Source organism: Phlebotomus argentipes, unplaced genomic scaffold, assembly GCF_947086385.1.
Source record: "Phlebotomus argentipes unplaced genomic scaffold, Phlebotomus argentipes genome assembly contig_15, whole genome shotgun sequence".
Taxonomy (NCBI): Eukaryota; Metazoa; Arthropoda; class Insecta; order Diptera; family Psychodidae; genus Phlebotomus; species Phlebotomus argentipes.
Window position 1 is genome coordinate 11,857,077 of NW_026776181.1, and position 20,120 is coordinate 11,877,196.

Here is a 20,120-nt window from a genome sequence, read left to right on the forward strand (position 1 = left end):
AATCCTCGTAGTTTTGGGGCAATTAGTCTCTTGCTATGGAATGAAAACACAAAAGAGCTGCTGAATGTGTGTGTTACAGAACTTTTTTATTGTAATTTTTAATCTTTTTATCTTATATATCTTCATAATGTATATATAACATTCATAGTTCTAATTGATTTTTTACATTCTTTTATTAATTTAAATTTTTTTTAATCATATTTATAAGTGTTTAAAAACCCGAAATAAGAACAAATCACCGTCATAAATATGTGTTGTGTGTTTCTTATCATTTTTTACTGAATTACTTTTTATACATTATTCGTAGAATTTGATCTCATCTTTAAATTATCTCTCCTTTTTTACATTCTATTCCTTTCTCACTTCATTTCATAAAATTCTACCTCTATCTTATTCGTACTCACTTTTTTTTATTCCGTTTTCTATGACTTTTGATTTTTTCATCTTTTTCTTTTACATTTTTCTCGATTTTCTTTTTCACACTTTTTCTACTCATGCCACTTATTATTTACGTGTTTCAGTTTCTTAGATTTATACTTATTTACACAGATTTTTACTCATTTTTCCTTTCTCTCTGTAATTGATTAACGATATTACATTTATTTAGGATTAAGTTATACAATATTTCATCTGACTCTTTAATATTAATATTACTTCTTTATCATAATAATTATATTTTGTTTATAAAAAAGAAACGCTAAAGTCATAGTCTTTTGGGTACTTTCATTTACTCATCTTCTGATTTTTTTTTTGTAATAATCTTCACTGCACAATTTGCTCCACGCGATAAAGAAATTTGTCGAGTTTTCAGAGGAGAAAATCCAGATAATTCTTCTTTAAAGTTTGTGGGAAAAATATTTTTTTTTTAATGTTAAGCAATAATTTTTTTCTTCAAAATTTTCCTGTTCGCAATCTTTTCTACACAAGAAATACGACAAATTTCTCATTTTATCATTACACTTAATGTTTATGCTCAGTTTCTTTTTCTACGTAAAGTAAAACAAGTGCTCTAAGAAAAATACAAGATGAAAAAAGTTCTACTTTTTACTTCTTGATTTGCTGGCAGGTTTTCCCTGGAAGAAAAAATGACATGATTTGCCTTTGAGAAGGGTATAGAAATGATATTTTTTCCGCTTATTAACGTTTTTTCTCTAATTCTTGACGCGAAGCTTGTCAATTTATAATTTGAACACACTGTTGTATTTTCTCTTCAATGACATTTTACATTACACATTACATAAAAATCTTAAAAAGTCTGATGAAAGGAGAAAAGTTCATTTCTGATTTATCTTTAATACTAGTGTTTTTTTCTTGTTTTGTTATATTCCTAAAATTTTCACATTTTTTTTATCTTCTTTTAACTTTATCGGGTTTTGTATCTTCATTATTCATTGATACTCTTTCTCTCATCGTCAAAAATTGTGACATCAATGCTCTAAAAACTACAGTTTCCTCTTCATTTTCTTGTGTAATATGTATATGTATTTCTTTACATTTTGAACTTATTAGATCTCGATGGACACTATGAAATAATTCTTATCATTTTAATATAGTCCCTCTTCTCATTGTATTTTCTGTTATATAAATTACTCTCTAGGCTCCTAAATCTACGCTTTTTACAATGAAATATTCTTATGGCCCCGACACGGCCACCGATCTATACCCGGAAAGATCACTTCACAGTTCGCGGACTATGAAATGCCTCAAATATCTTGACATTGTGGAAAGAGTTTACATCGCATTCACTTTTCCCCACAGAACCTCCCCTAAAAATCCTGGGCTTGTTGGCCCGCATTCGCTAAACCGGGTAAAATATCCCAAGACTGTCGCTTCTGCCATGAAGACATTTAATTTGTACAGGGTTATCCAGAGATTGTGTATCACTCAAAGGGAGTTTCATGACAAATTTGAGTCAATCAATGCCTAAAATACTTGGAAATCTGAAATATCGTACGAATTAATCCAACTTATAACGACCAGGGACAAGAAACTCTTCTATAACATCAGCAAAACCACGTGTCGGGGCGCTTCAGCAAGATCTTCACTCTTTCTCACTTCTTTCAATCTGCTCTTCATCTCTTCAATAAATCTTTTTGTCACTTTTCTTTTCTTTCTCTAAATTTTGCGTAGTTTACATTTGTTTTTTGCCAACTTGAGCTTCAAATATACACTAAAATATTTCCATTTGACTAAAGCAATTCTGTTTCTTCGAAAAATAACATATCAATTGAGAGAATTTTACAAGCAGAAAGAAGCAAAATAAGTTCTTCTTTTATTGTTTGTGTTTATTTAAAATACAAAAAGAAAACAGTAGTTCACTTAGAAAAAAACTACACTAGGCAACACTCGATCTTGCAAATTATCATTTCATTGCGCAACTTGAGAATAATTTCGATAATTGTCAATCCAGAATTTTGCACAAAAATCCAACATTTAGCTTTTGCTTCAGAACTCATTTGTAAAAAGAAAAGAATTATAATTTTGAAGAAAAGAAATCAAACGATTTGTATACTTAGCTAGCTTTTAAATCTATTTCATGCGTCTCTTAAGACATTATATGTATTCCAATCCTAAATAAACTCCCTAAAAAGGAAGGGAAGAAAAATCGTCACGAAGATAATTTTCTACATCTAAAATATGCGTGTTATGTCTTTTGAGCTTTTAACTACATTCAGCATGAAATTTAATTTACGTTCCACTTTTCCCCTCCGAAGAAAACATCAGGAAACTTCCCCATGTTGCCTAGTGTCACACTCACTAATCTCTTTTACAAAGGTTGATTTTGTAATAATGCAGATGTGATTACAGTTAAGTAGAGTTGGAGGTGTGAAAACAGGACACATTTCTCTTCAAGTGTGTGAATTGCATGTGGAAATGAAACACTATCAAACTCCTAAAAACTCTCCCATTCACCTGACACGCGTCGTTTAAAAGGCAATGGCACAGAAAATGCGTGGATTTCGTCGCACTACAGCATCATGTGGAGTGGGAGAGAAACGTGAGGACACGAGACAAACAGCGGACTGGAATAGGGCATCTCGATGGCGGCGCTTAGAGACAGAATGCGTTCAATCATTTGTTCATGGCGGCCACTGATGGCGCGGCGGCGATGTCTTGTGCGCTAACGGACGCTGTGGCGTTTGTCACGCTCTCCACCGCCGCCGTCTGTGCGGCTGAGGTGGTCGCGGCGTTGTAGTCTAGCTTGTAAATTGCCCCGCGCGTCGCGTCCTCCATTGAGGACTCCTGACAGTTAGTGCCGGTGTGGAGCTGCGAGCCGCAGTTGAAGCAGGAGAGCACCATTTTTGTGCTGGGATACGTCTGGACGAAGTGTTGCGTCTGTGCGGGCTGCAGCGACGGCGAGGAGCGAATGGCGGTCTGACTAGCCACGTTGCTCGCCGGCGGCGGATTGATCAGGGCGATCGGCGCCGCGGTCGGCGTGTACGCCGGATAGAGGAACTCGCCGTTGGGCTGCAGCTGGTACGGATGGCGGAAGCTGCTCGTCGTGGTGGCGGTCGTGGGCGACGTGATCTGCTGCGGCGCCATCAGCGGCGGCGGCTGCCGAAATGTGGGGTAAGTCGTTTGAAACGCCGGCTGACTCATCAACACCATATTGCCGGCGGTGCTGCCTGCCGGCGCCACACACAACTCCACATTGGCGAACGTCACCGGCTGCGACGGACTGGCAATTGCGGCGGGCGGCGTGTAAATGTGCAACTTGTCCGGACGGAGGCGTGACGCAGATGCCACGGTGACAATGGCCGACGGCGTCTCCGGCGGCGACAAGTCGCCCGCCGAGCCAGCCGAACTGCCCGAATCACTGCCGCCCGACTTAACCTGGTGGTGAACATTATCAAATGCCATATTATTGAGCGCGTACGCCAATCCGGTTGGATTTGGTGCAAAGTTACTTGACTGATGGTGGTTCTGGTGCGTACTTTGCGCTTGCTGATGCCCATAACTACCACCAGACCCTTTCGCTGCCTGGCGCTGAATCGTGTGCGCCGGCCGCGTATAGCCATTGCGGCAGATGGTTTGCAATTGGCTTAGCGCACCATCCACAGTCAGCATCATCTGAAACGGCGAACGTGAGAGGATACAAGATAATACCATGAGCAAACCCACTGAAAACCACTGCAAATTCGCCAACATAAACCTACAACTAGCCAGAGAAAAACTATTCATCGAAGATTTTACCCAGATCGTGGTTTTGCCGATGTTGTCAGGGTGTTAGTTTCCATTCTCGTCTCTGTCCGTAATAACATGGATCAATCCACAAACTTGCGCCTACACATTCGCTTCTATCTCAGGCACTGACTGACTTCAATTTCAATCCAGATGTGATTTCAGGACAGAGACCTCTTGTCTTGTATTTTATCAACAATTTCAGGAAGGAAGTAACATAAAATATATGCTAAATAAACCGCTCATTTCTATTCTTCATTACCTCTTAATGTTAAATATGTATAATACTAACTATAAAGAGAATTTTTTTCTAGACACTGTGCGTAATATCGCGTTAATGAATTGTAAAAAAAAGCTTGTCTGTTCGCCCTACGTTCGATTCCTCCTATACCTTTTTAACCAATTTTACGAGTGCAACGTAGGATAAATTGTGTAATCAGGAGTAAAAATTCCCACATTTCCCCGATTAGCAACCCTTTTGTCCCCAATCCAGGATCAATTTGAAGGAAAATTGATAATCTTACATCAAGATATCACAATATTTATGTAACCGAAATAGAAACAAAGGGAATTTCCAAGAGTACTCATCGGAATTTAAGTTGATTTTGATGAATCAAAGATTCTCCCACACAAAAATAAGTATAAATTAGTCTTAGAAGATGTAAAGGACTCGTTTACAGTAACTTCAGATTTCGTATTTTGTCCTGAAACGCCTTAGAAAAGTTGGAGAAGTCATTTGTGTGCATTCAGTGATCTCACTAACTTTTAGATGAGCAATTAATTGCAGACGTTTGGACAGAATCTCAATCAAGGATTCATAATTCCTAACCTTGAGACGATTTCATTTCTCGGTTGTTAGTTTAATACCACAACTGAGGCATACATAGAACAGTAAACTTGGTGTTTTAGTATTTTAAATAATGAAGGATCGATCGAGTTATTGAAATTCCTGGCAAAATCCTTGACAGTATTTAAAAGAAACTCCTTTTTGAATGATTGAATGTGTGAAATCCTGCAATTCCCCGTTGCACAATTTATACTCTGCACTCTTCTACTCAGCATCCAAAGCGGGTAGAAAGTCTTATTAGTGAGTGATTCACTCAAAATGCATCCATCTATATCTACCCGGTGGTGGGGGCGTAGGTCAAAAGGGGAGGAAAAGTCTCAATCAGTCACTTACTTCTTCGAAATTCTTGTGGTTCTGCTGCTGCACCAGGATGTCACTGCCCAGAATGTAGTTCAACGGCGCCTGCATGGGCGGCGGCGGTGGCGTCGTCTCCACCGACGGACGCCGGCTCACCCTTCGTTGCTGCTGTCCCTGCTGCTGAGTCCCCCTCAGGTGGCTCTGTGGCTGCGCCAAATTGGTCCCGTGTCCGCCACTCCCGCCCTGGCCAGTTCGCGTTGGACTCGCACTTCGGCTCGCGCTGGGCGAGGACGGCTGGCTCAGGTGCGGCGACGTTGACTGTGTGGCTTGCGTGGCGTGCAGGGAGATGGAGTCGAGCGGAGCGTTCTGTACAGCCGGAGCCGCCAGATTGCCGCCGTGCCGCATTGTCCAGTGAACCGTGGTCGGCGGACCCACGGTGAAGTCGTGCGTGGGGATCGTGATGCCAGGCGGCAACTGCATCATCGGATCAATTAAGGGGGCGCCCAGCTGAGCCTCCGCCGCTGGTATTATCTGCAGAGAGCAAAAGACAGTTCAGTTAATGACTTTCGCAGAGAAGGACTGACTAATACTGCAGAGAAATTGAAGCTTAATGAGACTCATCAAAGTATTACATTGTTATTTAACCCTTTAGGGCGCGACAGTCGAAGAATTTTCATTTTGAACTCAACATTTCCGCAAAAATCCGATTGTTTTATTTTCACATTGAGCAGAAGGAATAAAATCATTTCATATCAAATTGTTCACTGAGAAACTTTACGACCGCAAAAAGTTAAATATTCTCAACCGCAATTTGGACAGTATTCTCAAATTCTGAATTTCATTAAATATCCGAAGAAGCAATATGATAAAAATAGGTTGTTCATAATTGATCTATTCTGTGGACTCTTTCACTTTCTGCCAATAGCACCGAAGCATTGAAATATTACGATTGCACGCAACTTTTTTGCTACTCTCTTTTGACTGTAATATCGGTAATATCAGTTGGAAATTTCGCTTTTCAGCACGAAAACCACGGAAGGTGAGATAATGTTTTTTTTTCTCCAGTTAAACCTTAAGAACAATGCAATTGATTAGTTTCATTCCTATGGAGTTTGATTCTATTCTACACTCGGAAAAAAAGAAGAGTTATTAAAACATGATTGGGAATTTTTAAACCGAGTTTCATGTTAGCCATATTTTTTCCTATTTAATCACAATAGCGTCTTAGTTTCACTCCTACTTTCCTCTCAGTGAACAACTCGACAGTTAGTATAAATTTCGTTCAGATATGATTGCCCTGAGACCTTCTGCAAGCTTATCAGCAGGAATTTGATAAAAGGGACAGAATGCCATTGTCATGGAAGATCTTCAGGATAAGACAATTAGATTGGCTGGAAAGATTACTTCGTGAAATTGAAATCTCCGTCTAATCGATCGGAGTGCAATAAGAATATTCGAACGTTTCTCAAGTATTTGAGAAACAAAGGGCATAAAATTCCGCGGAATTCCAGTTTCAAGATTGCGCACAATACTCGAAAGCACAAAAAAGCATGCTGATGCTATCGTTCTTTTACTATTCAATCGCTTGAGAGATTAGAATTGTGAATTGTTTCACTCTTGGTCAGGACTCGCACCTGAAATGACACAGAGATCTATTACTCTCAGGGACTTTCGCAGTGAAATGCGCTAAGGAGAGAAGTGCTTTGTCTGCTGATAGAGTCTGGAAGACGTTGGCTCAAGAGCATCTCGTGAGACGCGCAATATGGCTCGAGTGAGAAGCCGCTGGGAAAGCCGTGTCCAGGCGGCGTGCGACTCACCTGAGTGTATCCCATGGGGATCTGCGGCTGTCCCATGAGCTGGTGGTGGTGCAGCGCGTGCATCCCGGGCGGCGAGGCGGTGGAGTTGGTGAGGAGCGGCTGCTGCGGCGCCGCGTGCTGCTGCGCCGCGGCTTCCGGCAGGGACGCGGGGCGGCTCTCCTTGATCTTCGTGAAGATCTCTGCGCACTTCATGCGCTGCTCGAACGAGAAGACGGGATGGTTGGTGGCCATGGTGTAGACGAGCAGCAGCTCCTGCAGCGGGTCGCCGTCGCTGAACTTGCCCAGGTCGCGCTCGCCCCATCCATCCAGGGTGCGGAAGAGCTCGTTGACGCACGGGCGGCTGCAGACGCGGATGAGGGCGAGGTAGAGGGCCATCTTCCGGCGGATCTTCATGTCGGTGGGCTCGCCCGACTGACAGGAGGCAATGTCCGCCGCCAGCTCTGTGGGATTGTTCACGCGCAGCTCGATGCCGCGGAGCTCCTGCGAGTCCCGCCTGCCCAGCTCCTCCAAGCACGTCCCGAGGAATCGCAGCTCAAATGGAAGGCACATATTCAGCAGGGTGCACATTGTGTCAATTCGTTTGTAACTTTCTAGCTCCTTGAACCACGAGACGACCGAATCTTTACAAATCATTATTTCCAGCACTCATTGATTGCCTGCACGATGAATCGATATTCCCATTCACCTTGCACAGTATCTACGCACACGGTAATTGATCTCAAGACCGATTTTTACCCAAATTCATGTATAAATTTTCAGCTTCTTCTGCAATTCTTTCAACTTGTGTGTGACACCATGATGTGGTGAATAGCAGGGTCACCACCAACCGCTTCCGCACCTCAGCTTTACCGTTTCGCTCCGCTCTTTTCACCACCCCAACCGATACCGCTAGCGCCCTTCGCGCACTATTCTCCTCGCTGGCATTGGGAAATTCGCAAGGTTTTTCGCGACAAAAATATCTTTATTAGATCTTCCAGATACAAATGAAAAAGAACTGGGCCTAGAATCCGTCATCATCTTCCTCGGCCATCTCCTTGGCCAACTCCAAGTCCTGCTGCTCGCGTTCACGTCTCTCCTCGGCGCTCTCGAGATCCTTGCCATAGGATTTGGGCGGGTAGCGCATGGCCTTGACGCTCTGGTTGTGGAGGTCCAGACAGAAGGAGATGCGCTGATGGAAGGCGAGCTGAGGCTCGCGCGTGCTGTAAATATCAGTGCTGTCCTTGCTGCGCAAGAAGCCTTTCTCAGGATCCAACGTGGCCTCAATCACGCCATCGCGGATGGCTTTGGCCACAATGAACTCAGCATCCTCAGCTGCGTCCAGGCCGAGCTTCTTGGCAATGTCTCGGGGCGAGATGCGCGAGTAAGAGAGTCCGATAGAGCGGATCGCCGCCTTGATGACGTTGTGCCGAAGTCGAATGATGAGCGTGTAAGTGTAGTCTTGTTGGAACTTGGGCCCAAAGTGTTCCAACACCTCGCTGAAGCGCTTCAGGTTGCCCAGTCGGACAGCCTGGGTGAGCTGGAAGTAGGGCGCCAAGGAGGGGCGCAGGGCGGCCTGACGGAAGATCTGACGCTCCGGAATATCACCGAGCAGGAGCTCCACCACGATGATGAGCTTCTGCACGTTCTGGCGGAAGCCAATAGCGGCATTCTGGGGCGCCTTTCTCAAAGCCATCACGAGATTCTTGTGCGCCTGGCTGTACTCCAGCTTGGCGCCTTTGATTCTGCCCAAGTAATACAAGAATCTCGCCCACTCGTTGTTGCTGGCCGTCTCAGGAAACACGGACTTGTTCACTAGCTTGTCCGCCTGGTCGTACAGGGAGTAGTGAAGGTAATTCCTCAGCAGGCAGTTGATGATTACCGCCTGCCCTTCGAAGTCATTTCGCAGAGTGGCCGTTCGCAGGCGGGCGTGCAAAAAGCCTCGGATGCTGTCTAGTTTGTTGGTCAACTCTGCCACTCGGGAGTGATAGAAGTACGCCTTGGCGGCCAGAAGATCCAGCGTGCGACGATTCTGCGTGACGATTTTGTTCATCAGAGCATCTGAAAATTGCGACGCTTTCTCCAGATTTCGCCCGTCCAAGAGGCGCACCAGCACCAGAAGATGATAGTAAGCGTCCACCTCTGGCAAGGGGGACTTTGTGGCCGCTCTTGCGCGGGGCACATCGAGCTCTGTTGTCCCCGCAGGAAGCTCCTCGACGAACGCCAGAATGGCATTCCTCTCCTGTCCCACCGGATAGAGCTGTGTGGCCAGACTCCGCATCACCACAGCGTTGGTCTTCTGACGTGTGTTGGGCAGTGCTCTGAGCACACGCAGGATAAATCGGGGCTCCTTGCTCACGACGGCCTTCTCAATTTGCTTGGCATGCTCCCTGATCTCCTGCACGGCCAAAACATCCGCTTCTACCTTCAATTTCTCCGGATCTGGCGGCGATTCCGCGCTCTCCATCTCCACATCCTGCACCACTGCAGTCTCTGCTGTCTGTTGACCCATTTCACGAGCACTTTACTCACAAGAAAACAGTGAAATTTGCGAAAAAGTGAGGCTAACAAATTATCAAAAAGTGCCGAGTAATGAACTGTCAAGTTTTCTCACACAACTCGCCCAACTCGTCGAAAGTCGCCGAGTGAAAGTGCAATGTTGGCAGCACTCAATATTTCATTCAAAAACATTACTCGTTGCATGAATAAATGCATTGACTGGAACTTATTTTATTGATATTACAACTCTTCCAACATTTCAAGTAATCATATCTCTCACTTTCAAGTTATTTATTTGCATTTAGGTGTTAGAAAACGGCAGTGAAGCATCGCGTGAAACATAAAGTCGCTCTCGCTCTGCGCAATGTGAAGGTTGGCAGCTTGCAAACGGTAAAATCCACCACCTTCTTCATGGCTGTGGTGAATATCAGTGTGAACGCGGACCATTTTCACTCGAGTATTTCCCTTGAAATTGTGCCATTTCCCTTGCAAAGGGTCTTCAAAGTGCTCCAAAATCTTGCTCATAGTGTTCGCTGTCTTCCCATTGACGCCACCACGAACAGGTAAATAGCATAAGAATCGTATTTCATTGGGATTTCGCATCGTTGCAAAGCGGGTCAGAGAATGTGCTTCGCTGGAGAGAGCCCGGAAAAAAGGCGATTGTGTTTGGATTATGGAGGACGCTTTTGCGGAGAAAAGCCATCATTGTCTAAATCCACGCTATCTCGGTCCTATTCTTCGCTACTTTGCCACTGTCCAGCAACTCGCTGAGAGCCAAGTGGGCGCCATGGGTGGAAATACGATGGAAAAATGGCTCCAAAAATCTTGCATTTGACAAAATGATTTTTTTCCGATTCAGCAAGAAATTCAAGTTCCGGTCAGAAAACGTGATTTTCAAGAAATTTTTCTCTTTTTATCCCACCATTGCTGCGGCATTTGTGCTGGCTTGTTGCCTTGCGACGCACAAGAGTCTCACGCAGAGATTATAGGGTAATTGAAAGACAAAGTCTTGAGCATTTTCACTTCCATGGTGGAAAAAAGGCGAGTGAAAAGGAAAATTAATGCGCCCGGTTTAATTGAGTGCTTTCTCTCTCGCTCTCACCCGATAGCCTTTCAATGTTACACGCAGCATCTTCCCTCTCAAACGCCAATGCTCGTGAAAAGAGCCACCAAATCTTTGAGAGTCTGTCGCTATGTCCTGAAGAGCAGCAGCACTTCGCCCATGATAAGGGATGTCCACATTCATTATTCATAGAAAGTGCCGAGAAGATTTACACACACCCAAATTTTCCGATGGCAATAGGAAGAAGAGACGCTCATATTTTTCCACCTGTAAAATCCCAACAGAGGGAACAGCATGAAAAATGTCTCCCATGAGAAATTGTCGAAAAACCCTTCGCCAATGAGGTATTTATGCCTCGTAAGTGAATGTGGTGCAAATGAGTGAGATGCTTTCGCCGCACAACTGGATATTTATAGAGGCCCTCGAGTTTCCCACTCAGCTGAATGGAATTTTCATTAGGGTAGTGAAGAGATGAACGAATTGCAAATTGCACAAATTCCAGCGGCGTTCAATTAGCCAACGGCCATTGGATATTACGAGTTTGCACAAAGAAAAATTTTGAAAATTTTTGCTAAGAAATGAAGTGGGAAGTAGGACAATTTTGCCGGCATTAATTCCACAGAAGAAGGAATATAGTTAGAAGTTCTAATCCAAATTATCTGATTCAGAGTGAGCTCTTAGTTTCGACATCTTAAAAATTTGCGATTTATTTCCATTATTCCTTATTCTATGGCTCTGAAGTTGAGAATTCAATTCTCAATAACGAAATATCTACAATTAAGTCTAAAGGTCATTATTAAATTGCTGAACAGGAACTTCCATGACTGCACTTTTCGAATGACTTTATGAGATTATTGGTTGATTCGAGCTCTGATAGCACAATTAGCAAAAATCGTCGAAAGACCGAATGAACTGAAGATCATGCTGTGTGAAGATGTGAATGCCCTGCAAATTTACTCTTTATATTGCAACGGGGCAATTACTGGAGAGGAGAATGATGCAAAAAGTGTATTTTTGATAAATATTTTCCCCAACATAAACAGACATTTGATAAACATTCCACGCTTTAATTAGCATAAGCAATAATTTTCTCAAGACGACTATCGCACACCAACTGGCGTTGGATTCCTGGAAGTGCTCCAAGTGCGGGGCGAGTGATTTGGTGGTGCCGTGCTGATAGCAGAGCAATTTTCTCATATGATGCACTTTTTAATGTGTCTCACTCTCGCACTCTCAAAACGGCGATCATTTTCCCAAATGATAATTTTTGCATGCACTTTATATCTCTCCCATTGTGATTATTGTTCTCTCTCTCTCTGTCTGTCTCTTTGTTCATTCCCTCACTGTGGGAGAGATATTGACAAAATTGGGTAATTATATTCTCTTGCTCTTGCTCTCTGCCGGCTTAATTTCTCATGGAGATTCTCTTCACTTTCCTGAGAAAAGACATTAGGTTTTCGGTGGAAAATCTCGCGATGTGTGTGAGAAAGGGAGTGACATTGGGGTTTTTTATTCCGACTGAGCAAGTGAGAGAAAGAGAGAGAGAGAATTTTGTGGAGGAAAATACATTTCGGGGCCTTATCTCTCTCAGTTTCATTTCATTTGATTGTGTGTGCAAAAGAACAAAGAACAGACGTGAAAGCAAGAGAAAATGAGAAAGAAAGAGACTCTCGCATCCCAAAATGTATAATTTATATTTTCGCGCGCACATAAGGGGTGATCGATAAATATTTTCTTACACTCTGTGTAATATATCTCGAGTATATCTCCGTTTTATACCACTTTTCATGTGATTTGTGGCTCTTTTTCAGGTGTGGATGAGCCACAGGAAGGTGTGCAGATGAGACAAAGCGCAGAGAAGAGGCTGACGAAGTGAAGCACGTGGAGGAAGAAAGATGTGAGAAGCGGGAGAATTTTTGGCAAAAATCAAGACTGAGGAAGATAAAATATCTGTCGAGTGCGTGTTGGTGAAGAGTAGCGATATGGCTGCTACACAAAATGGCAGCAAGAGCATCAACGGCGGTGGCGGCAGAGAATTCGTGGAGGGATGGACCCTGGCACAGACTCTCGGCGAAGGAGCATATGGAGAGTAAGTTCTTTTTTGCCTCACTGCCTTTCCGCGAATTGTGTGAATGCGCGGGAGGGAGACAGTGTGAGCCTCGATGAGGGAGATGTAGAATCTCGTGAGAGCGAGAAGAATGGGCAAGAGATAGAGAGTAGACGAAAAAACATAGTGACGTGTAATTTGTGGACATATTTCGGTTGAAACGCAGCACTGATAAGGAGAGGGACATGATGGCACATAAAAGAGCGAGGATCCTTCCTTTGACTACATTTGAGACACGCCGTGTTTTCTCTGTCTTTTCCCCACAACTTTTCGCCTATTTTTTGCGAGGAAAATATTCACGAGAGACATCTACAAAGCTGGAGTTTTAAAATTGATTTCAGTATGGTGGAAAAGTCTTGCGTTTTCGCACAAAATCTTCGCAATGTTTGTGGGTAATGTCTGGAGAAGAATAAGGACGAAAATATAGTGCACGCATGAGAAACGTGTAATTGTATAATTTTACAATTGCAAGAGCAAAAAAGTGGAGGGAATGCAGGAAGTTTGGGGATGACACTGAGTTTGAATGAACTGTGATGAAGAGCGACAGGGTGTCCTAAGAAGGAAGGTAGACTGTGTGTGACTAAGGTGAATGAAGCGGGAAAGGCCAGAGAATGTGTGAATAAGAGGGAAATGAGTGAGTCACCCTGCATTTTGTGTGTGTATTTGATATGCTCAATGCGAAAAGGCAGCAACAGAAACTTATTGATTTTCTCATCTCTCTCGCTTGCCGGCAATTTGAGTCCTCCGTGTGTTGCATGTAACACTTTGGCAATTGGAGGGCGTGTGGAGGAAAAGATGTTGACTTTTCACGGCGAAAGCATTGGGAGAGTTGGTGTGAAAGGAAGGATTCTTTCTCTCTCGCTCGCTCTGCTTGGAGAGTGCTTCAATATTGAGGGGGAGGCCAATAATGGGAGGCACGTTCTCTTTCAGTTGACATCCTCTGAGAATTCACATAGAGCTTTTGAAGTTTTCCTGTTACAAGGGTTAAAAAATATTGTTTGTTAATATTTCAAAGTGATACGCTTGTGATATCAATTCCCATATCTCAACTCATCTTTCATTGCAATTAGAGTTGAGGTAAAGCAGTGGAGAAAGTAAGAATACAAAAGCTTGAAAGAACGAAAGAAAGAGTGATGAAAATATCGATAAACAGTTTTTGTTCCAAAATCTCGACGTTTTTTAAATAAGAGTTTAGTTTTCTCGAATTTACTTCGGATCAAAGCCCTGGAACCACAGTGAAGGGTTTTTAAATTTTAATGTTTCTTATGAAAATTTGCAGTCAAAATAGATTTCTTTATAGGTTAGTTTAACTGTTATTCGATTCTGCTGTATTTTAAATTTACCCCAGAAGTCCCAGCTTCTCCTCCATGTAATAAGGGCACGCGTGTGCTTATCTCGTGCTTTAGTCTCTGTGCGTATGTGTGAAAAATTGCTGAGAACTTTGTGGTTCTCTGCCTTCACATCAATTCAACGCGTGTTGTATAAGGGAGGAAAAAAGTGTATAGAAGAAGAGAAAATGCTGTGAGTATTTGAGAGGAGGGCTTTTTCGGTTGTGATATGGGGAGAAAAAGCGAGAACATGGAGTGTATATAGTTTTTTACTGCTTCTTTGGTAGTTAATCAATAGAAAATTGAGCATGTATTTTTGTCCTTTGTATCATTGATCAAACAAGAATGTTTTCCCCACATTTTATTACATTATTGCTCTTTTTCTTCTCTCCTCCATCTCAGGGTGAAATTGCTGATAAATCATCAAACTGGTGAGGCGGTGGCGATGAAGATGGTCAATTTTGACCGACATCCCGATGCCAAAGTGTCTGTGAAGAAGGAGGTGTGCATCCAGAAGATCCTGCAGAACCCTCGAATACTGAAGTTTTACGGGAAAAGGACTCAGGGATCGATAGAGTATATTTTCCTCGAATATGCGGCCGGCGGTGAGCTTTTTGATAGGATTGGTGAGTTTAATGTGATGAAGAGAGTCACATGACAATTTTATTTTACTAAATTGCGCCCACTTTTCCTTTTTTTCACGTGATGGCATTACAGAACCCGATGTTGGAATGGCGCAGAGTGAGGCACAGAGGTATTTTTTGCAACTCATGTCCGGCGTAAAGTATCTCCATGAGCGCGGTGTGGCCCATCGAGATCTCAAGCCCGAGAATATTCTTCTGGACGAGAGGGACAACATAAAAATTTCAGACTTTGGTATGGCCACCATGTTTAGGTAACATTAGTGCTAATTTTCCCTTACTTACCTTCACTCAGCTAAATAAAAATAAGAGTAATTTGAAGAATGCATCAAAAAAAAGCAACACAATTTAATTTCGCGGTTGAATTCTCTTTTATTTATCAAAAATGTATGAATTATTAATGTAAAAATGTGTACACAAACATTAATTTAAAGTTGAGGATTCATAAAATGTTCCAATGTTGTTAAAACTTTTACACAATTTCATTTGTGGCGAGGAATGCAAGTGAATTTTGAATTTGCAACTTTGATGCTTTATTGGATTGCAGTAGAGATAATTTGGTTGGAAATTAATTGATGGTTGTTTTGTGTCCCTCGAGGGAAATTGATATAAATTATAATTGTGCAATTTGTGCCTCTCTTCTTCCTCTTCATATTCCACAACATTTCATCTGATGTGCAACCATGGGTCATCATTCTTCCAAAATTCAACACCCACTCATGTCCGTCGGGACGGCAAATGTGGTATTTCGTGTGCAAACTTGCGCTGTTGCAAAATATACAAACAAATTGTGTGTTGCTGACTGGGACATAGGATGAAGGGACAGGAGAGACTTCTCGACAAACGATGTGGAACATTGCCTTACGTGGCGCCCGAAGTTCTTGTGCGACCTTACGCTGCAACGCCGGCTGATATTTGGTCTTGTGGCATCATCCTCGTTACTCTGTTGGCTGGAGGTGAGTGTATAATGTGTGTTTAGAGTTTGTATGTCGCATAATCTCTGTACAGTTTCTCACACTTTGCATTTTTGGTGTGGTGCAGATTTTCCTCAAGTGCGACTGAGTGATAAAAGAGAGAATCAATGTCTGGATGAGGATCTATTCCTTAAATACTATTTACAAGGTTCCAGATTTTACTGTACAGAAAGTAATCAATTGTGGGAATTGAATATTTCATATGACAACATTTTGTTTGGGAAGAAAAGCTTGTTTCGGCAATTTTCACATATTGAGCTGGGCAAAGTCCGGCTCTATCTGTAATCGCGCCAAAAATCAAATGTCGCAAAATCGACTAAAATGACATTAAGGAGGTTAATTATGGAGTTCTATGTAGTTATGAAGGTTTGAATTGTTTTGGTATAACATTGGGTTGGTCACATTTCGAGTTGGTTGCGTCGCCCAGCTCACCCATAAGCTATCCTTGGCGTTTGCTTATCACGTCCTTTACTTTGTTGCGAATGGAAATGGTGTTCTAAATGTTCTTTTCACAATTGGATTCTTTCTGTAGTGAAGTATAGATGCACATATATTTGAGTGTTTGTACTTTATTTTAACCAGTTTGCGTAGTGTGACAATTCGGGAAATTGAAAATTGAAGTGAAGAAAACTGTGGGAGAGAGAAAAAAAATGCTGTATCAACCTTGCTCGATCTTTGGTATTCTAGCTGTAGATTGTATAATTTGAAATTGTCTAAAGCTTTAATACCAGAGGTCCAGCAATGATTTGCTTGAGCACCAAAAACTGCACAATACCGCACTGCTGCTCATCTACTATACTTCCACTTTAGTCTAGAGATAATGAGAGAACATTAACAGACACGTGTGGCCAGATTAATTGTTGTGTAATTCACGAGACTTTCCGTTTGTGTGCTTTTCCTTTTCAACTGACAGAGAGAGAGAGAAAGAGAGAAAGAAGAAAGGATGTGAAGAACAAAGTGAAAGGAGGAAAATTACATGCTTTAATTTCTTATTTTTCCCTCCATTTAATGATTTTTACACATCGCCTGACGAAAGGTACAAAAGGAATTCATAATGGTTTCTGTTCTTTTCTTTCTCTTTCTGGGTGCATTGTGTAGAATTGCCGTGGGACAAACCGACGACATCGTGTAAGGATTTTCTCATGTGGAAGGAAAATACCACGTGGACGTCGATAACGCCGTGGAAGAAGCTGACAACACTGCAATTGTCGCTGTTGAAGAAAATTCTTGCCATTGAGCCCAAGGAGAGATTGACTATGCAGCAAATTTTGGATCACAAATGGTGCAATTTGAGGTTCAGTTCAACAGGTAAGACTGTGGTGAATGCTAATGGGAGTGAAATCTTCCTGTGGCTTTGCCCACAAGGTGACTTTAAGACTTGTTCCCTCGATTATGTACATATTACTCTGAATTTTGCAGGATTCCTATTTGCACTTCTACTTGATTTGCATACCATGGTTCGTTCAGGTACTGAGTGACTCTCAGGTGGCTGTTGAAAACGCTGAGAGGAACTTGGTGCCTGGATGAAACAAGGGGAGTGACTTCAATGCGGTTTTAATGTGTGCGATCATTCTGATTTGACTTTAAGTAGTAATTTGATGAAATCCGTTCGAAAAGGCAACATTTTGAGTTTAAAGTCGATTCATCAAGTGAGATCAAAAAGAAAATTCCTACAAGACTTTAAAGTTTCTCAAGTATTTGGAGCTCTCCTTTTATCTCGATTGTACGAGGTTTGAAGAATTTAGAGGAAGAGGGAGAGAGAGAGAGAGTTGAATGTTCATAGAAGAGTGAGAATATTTCAAGAATGGGATGGTCGATGGAGAACAATGTTCAAGAGTTTGCAAGAATGGAAACATTCTATTGATGTGACAAGTGTTGCCAGAAGAATCTCAAAGTATTCTTCATACGTTTATGAGCGAGGACAGCGTGAAAACTTTTAATTGTTTCTCAAGTGTTGAGGGAGAAAGATTTAATTTCCGCACACTGGACAGCAGTTTTTCCCACATCAATGAACATTTCTGGCTCTTAAAGCTTGTTGATGCAAAGGGAATGTGGAAAAGTGATGTTTTATGTCAGGGGTGCAAAAAATCCAATATGCGATGAAATTGAATTTCACCCAAGAATCCAAGGGAAATCCCTTTTTTCTCCAACGTCAACACTTGAAGCGATTTTGCCGTAATCCATCCTTCTGGAAGTCACGATAGTGTGTCTTATTGTCAGGGCTTTTGAGCATTTTATCGGGACGTCAAATGTCCGAATAAATTACAGAAATACAATCGTGAATCTCTGAGCGTCTCTCGGCGGCTGGAGTGCAGGAAAGTGGCAAATATCTGCCCGTGAAACAGTCATCACCGCTTTGGCGCTTTAGCTGTATGATAGATTTGCTATTTCATAAAGCTAGATTACCAAAGCATTGAGGATTTGTTTACATTCGTCGCAGCAATTTGACTGGTCGAACTGAGGAAAGATTTTCACGTCTTTGCTGGAGGTACAAATAACACTTGAGCCGATTTTCCTTTTTTTCCGTTCATTTCTTTTCGTGTGTGTGTTCTTTCTTACTCTTCTTTTTCTTTGGTTTTACCAACTATGCAGTCTTTGGTGATTTTAGCTGTATGGTGCATATACTTTCCATAGGGCTTTATCACCAAACACCGGATGGTTGTTTTTGTTCAATTTCACACATGATTTTTGATTGAATTTTGAATATGATTTGTCCAAACAAATTTGTACTTATGTTGTATTCTGCATCATTTATTTGTATCTTGTCTGCTGATGATTCACGCTCTAATTCTCTATCTATAGTGGCAAAAGGTATTTCCACGGAGTCAAAACAATGAAAATTGCGTAATAATATCTTTTTGAAAAGTTTCCTTCACTAATTTGTAGACGGGCGAAATATTAAGCATGAATAACATTTTCGTTGTGAATTAACAAACTCGGTGCTTTCATGTCTGGCAGCAGTGTGCAATACTGTGCTATATAATAGTGGTATTTTGCCCACGAGGAGTTCGTATGCAATGGTTTCCTCGCTAGAATTATTCTACAGACAAATCATGAGGTTTTCCTAGAAATTTAGTTTACTTCTGTAAAGACCAGAAATGTGCAAGAGGAGAAATAGCAAACATTTGTATGCAGTTTCTAGTATTTTCAACACTTGAAGGGACCTATTTGTGCCATTATGCTTAAATTCGTTCCCTTTTCTCTGGCTGCAATATCCTTAATTCTGATCATAATTTCTCCCTCTTTCAACATATCTATGAGATTAGTTCGCATTCAAGAGAATCATCAGCAGAAATAATGTTTGATTGATGTGCCTTTTATCCTCTTAAAGAGAGTTAACTAATGAGAGTTTCTTTATCTATTTACCTTTGCAGATTGCGCTAATGCGGATGACCCACTGCAACACCAGAGAAAGCGACTTCGTTCAGATTTGGACATCTCTGGAGAGCGCGAGATCAGCGGTAGGATTTACTTAACGCAGCCCAATGAGCGCTCAACGGACACCACAGACGCTGTTGGTCTGGAAATGCAAACTAGTGGCTTCTGCTTCTCGCAGCCGACGCTCCTGGACGACCTCATTCTGTGCAGTCAGATAAATCCGACACAAGGCACGCAGTCGAGTCAAAGTCTGATGCAGCGCCTCGTGAAGCGAATGACACGATTCTTCGTGGTCACAAAGTGCGAAGAGACCATCAAAAGGATTTCCGCTGCTGTGAGCAAGCTGGGCTGCACGTGGAAGTGCGGCGAGGGCGGAACGATGACGGTGTCCACAGTGGACAGGAGAAAGCTGCAGCTCATCTTTAAGGTTACCCTCATTGAGATGGATGGCCGCTTGTTGGTGGACTTCCGGCTGTCGAAAGGGTGCGGCCTGGAGTTCAAGCGGAGCTTCATCAAAATCAAGAACACACTGAAAGACATTGTGGATAGTTAGGAGGATGACTTGTGCCATTGACGCTCTTTTGCACGAAACGTCGAGAGCGATGACCTCCGGAGGTCAAGTGGTTGGCGTTGCGGCGAGTGGCGCGTCATTCGGCAACAGCCAAGACGGAGGGAAGCTGACTCACTGACGAAAATATCAGCGCAGAAGAATATTAATAGTTTTTTATTGATCAACTGACATCTAAGTTAAGTGTTACATTGTATTTCACCGTTTGACGATTTTCTCAAATAAATGATTTAAGCATTGTAGAGCGAATGTTTTGCTATGTGAGGAATATTTTTATTGATTTAGGGCGTGAGAAGTTTACATAATTTTCAAGGCATTTTATTTTAAAGTTTATCACAGCAACGTCACAAATGCGCCATAATTTGACTGACGCGAGAAACAATACATTCTGTGGTTTCTGCTCTGCGGTTTTTAACAGATCAGTCAGAATGTATCAACGGAGA

General features: G+C 42.3%; 3 protein-coding genes across 3 annotated transcripts; 1 reads left to right on the top strand and 2 right to left on the bottom strand.

Annotated features, from left to right (window-relative positions):
- Window positions 1-72: 72 nt before the first annotated feature.
- Window positions 73-7,942, bottom strand: LOC132263488 (uncharacterized). Its single transcript, XM_059763270.1, has 3 exons — window positions 7,144-7,942; window positions 5,363-5,857; window positions 73-4,071 (listed from the first exon to the last, which is right to left on the bottom strand). The coding sequence occupies exons 1-3, from the start codon at window positions 7,774-7,776 to the stop codon at window positions 3,073-3,075; spliced, it is 2,127 nt and encodes a 708-aa protein (XP_059619253.1). The 5' UTR covers window positions 7,777-7,942; the 3' UTR covers window positions 73-3,072.
- Window positions 7,943-8,090: 148 nt separating this feature from the next.
- Window positions 8,091-9,716, bottom strand: LOC132261428 (probable 26S proteasome non-ATPase regulatory subunit 3). Its single transcript, XM_059760241.1, has one exon. It carries the CDS (start codon window positions 9,629-9,631, stop codon window positions 8,144-8,146), a length of 1,488 nt encoding a protein of 495 aa, XP_059616224.1. The 5' UTR covers window positions 9,632-9,716; the 3' UTR covers window positions 8,091-8,143.
- A 309-nt stretch (window positions 9,717-10,025) lies between these two features.
- LOC132263485 (serine/threonine-protein kinase grp) lies at window positions 10,026-19,919 on the top strand. Its single transcript, XM_059763268.1, has 7 exons — window positions 10,026-10,181; window positions 12,493-12,770; window positions 14,519-14,742; window positions 14,834-15,011; window positions 15,571-15,713; window positions 16,830-17,039; window positions 19,106-19,919. Exons 2-7 carry the CDS (start codon window positions 12,664-12,666, stop codon window positions 19,660-19,662), a joined length of 1,419 nt encoding a protein of 472 aa, XP_059619251.1. The 5' UTR covers window positions 10,026-10,181; window positions 12,493-12,663; the 3' UTR covers window positions 19,663-19,919.
- The last annotated feature ends 201 nt before the right edge of the window (window positions 19,920-20,120 follow it).